Genomic DNA, 2,161 nt, shown 5'->3' on the forward strand with positions numbered 1-2,161 from the left:
AGCAGGAGCGGCACAGAGACATTGACATGGGGAAGGACTCCGACGGGCCTGCGCTAGCTATCTAGTAGGAGAGTAGTATACAGTGTTGTTGGAGTCTGCGCTTATTTTGCCTTTTTCAATTGGAGCCGCGGTGTGTGTGGATGCAGAGACCAGGCCACAGGGAGAAAGAGCTGGGGGGGGGGGGGGGGGGGGGGGGGGGGGGGGTGTTAGAGATCTGAGAAGAAAGATCTGGCAAAAAGGCACCTTTATCTTTGCCTGATCAGTTCCTTCAGGCTTACACAGATGTTCATCTCAAGCAAACAAACAAGGTCTCAAGGCCCCTCCTCCTCTCTCGCGCTCTCTCTCTCCCGCTCTAGATCTCTACCCCTCCTCTCTCTCTCTCATCGCAACAAACCCCACCACGAGCAGTGCCCTTCATCAGTGTCGCACAGTCCATTTGCTCAGACCCCTTCCGTAACAACCCTTTTGCTGCTTGCTCGATCTTCTCCCTCCTCTCTATCTCAACATACTACTCCTAGATTGATGCATCTATGAATGTGCGTTGCGTACTCCAAGGTAGCCATGGTAGACCAGTATCCAAGAACTGAACGAACAGCGAAGGGATCGATGATGATCAGAGGAGCTACAGCCTACACAGCTGGTCCCTCATCTCGATGGCGCTCTCCGTCCGGCCGTCGCCTCGCTCCAGCACGTGAAGAGCGTCACTCCACTTTACACACTTGCAGCTCTGAGCCCTCTCTCTCCCTCCTGACTAGCCAACGTCTAGCCCAATACTCGGCCAGTACCCACACCACACGGCTGCTCGGTCAGTGTTCCGCATGCAGCTAACGAACTACATAGCTACAGCCTACATACTAGCTCATTCACACGGCAATACGGGCGGCATCATGCTGCATATCGATTGATCTCTTTCTAGCTTCCACTATTGCTTAATAACTCACATGGCGATCGATGGCGTGCAGTAATTAATCTATGTCTATCAGACTATCACACCACAATCGATTTTATATCGATGGATGCACTCCAACTCCACTGATGCTATGTATGCCTTGGATGCAGATGCACATGTGGGGCCACGGGTCGCAGTACCGCAAAGGCCCGGAGTCGCTGCGGGGCACGCAGCCGACGGCGATGCTGCGGCTGCCGTGCTACTGCTGCGCGGCGGGGTGCCGGAACAACATCGACCACCCGCGGGCGCGGCCGCTCAAGGACTTCCGCACGCTGCAGACGCACTACCGCCGCAAGCACGGCATCAAGCCCTTCATGTGCCGCAAGTGCGGCAAGGCCTTCGCCGTGCGCGGCGACTGGCGCACCCACGAGAAGAACTGCGGCAAGCTCTGGTACTGCGCCTGCGGGTCCGACTTCAAGCACAAGCGCTCCCTCAAGGACCACATCCGCGCCTTCGGCCGAGGGCACGCCGCCTGCGGCATCGACTGCTTCGACGACCTCGACGACGACGACCGCGACCCGTCCTCCGAGGTCGACCACGCCGCCAACAATAGCACGACTACTACATCCGCCGCCGCCAATGCTCACCATCACCACACCTGGAAGCCGCCGCCGCCGCCGCCACTGTCGTCGTCAAGCAGAGGCTCCGGCGACCGACTGCTATAGATCGACCAGGGTGAGTACGTACGGTACGGTACGGTACTACAGCAACCGATCTGTAGCCAAATGCAAACGTATACTTGTGCGTGTGTTGTGTGTGTGTGTGTGTGTGTGTGTGTGAACCATGCATCGATCGTGTCTTACTTAGCTTGAGGTGTGCCGATCCGATCGAGGAGAGTGATTTAGCCCAAGAGAGATTGCACGCAAGGGTTCCATGCATTAAACGATGGAAGTATATATAAGCATGCAGCAGGGTTTATGTATGCTTATAAAGGATCTAATTGTACGTCTGAGTAGCCCTTAGTCTAGCTAGCTAGCTTCATTGTATGTAGACTCTTTGATCCATCTGGTATATGGTGAACGGTGCAATATACAGATTGTTAATGTTAACTGGAGAAAAATAATCGGTGCAGTGGCATCATGCATATGCATGCAAGTTGTGAAGATATATACACTGTACATAGTAAGCTTACAGATTCTCTACTTATACATTTTTTGTTGTTAGGGTTTGCAATTTTTCTTGTTTTGTTTAAGCATTTAATTTATTATCTTT

General features: G+C 53.4%; 1 protein-coding gene across 1 annotated transcript; it reads left to right on the forward strand.

Moving 5' to 3' along the window:
• The first annotated feature begins 207 nt into the window (after positions 1-207).
• LOC136529029 (zinc finger protein WIP2-like) lies at positions 208-1,737 on the forward strand. The gene has a single exon (XM_066522059.1). The coding sequence runs from the start codon at positions 973-975 to the stop codon at positions 1,612-1,614; it is 642 nt and encodes a 213-aa protein (XP_066378156.1). The 5' UTR covers positions 208-972; the 3' UTR covers positions 1,615-1,737.
• Positions 1,738-2,161: the final 424 nt, after the last annotated feature.

The sequence above is a fragment of the Miscanthus floridulus genome, chromosome 19 (genome assembly GCF_019320115.1).
Source record: "Miscanthus floridulus cultivar M001 chromosome 19, ASM1932011v1, whole genome shotgun sequence".
Taxonomy (NCBI): domain Eukaryota; kingdom Viridiplantae; phylum Streptophyta; class Magnoliopsida; order Poales; family Poaceae; genus Miscanthus; species Miscanthus floridulus.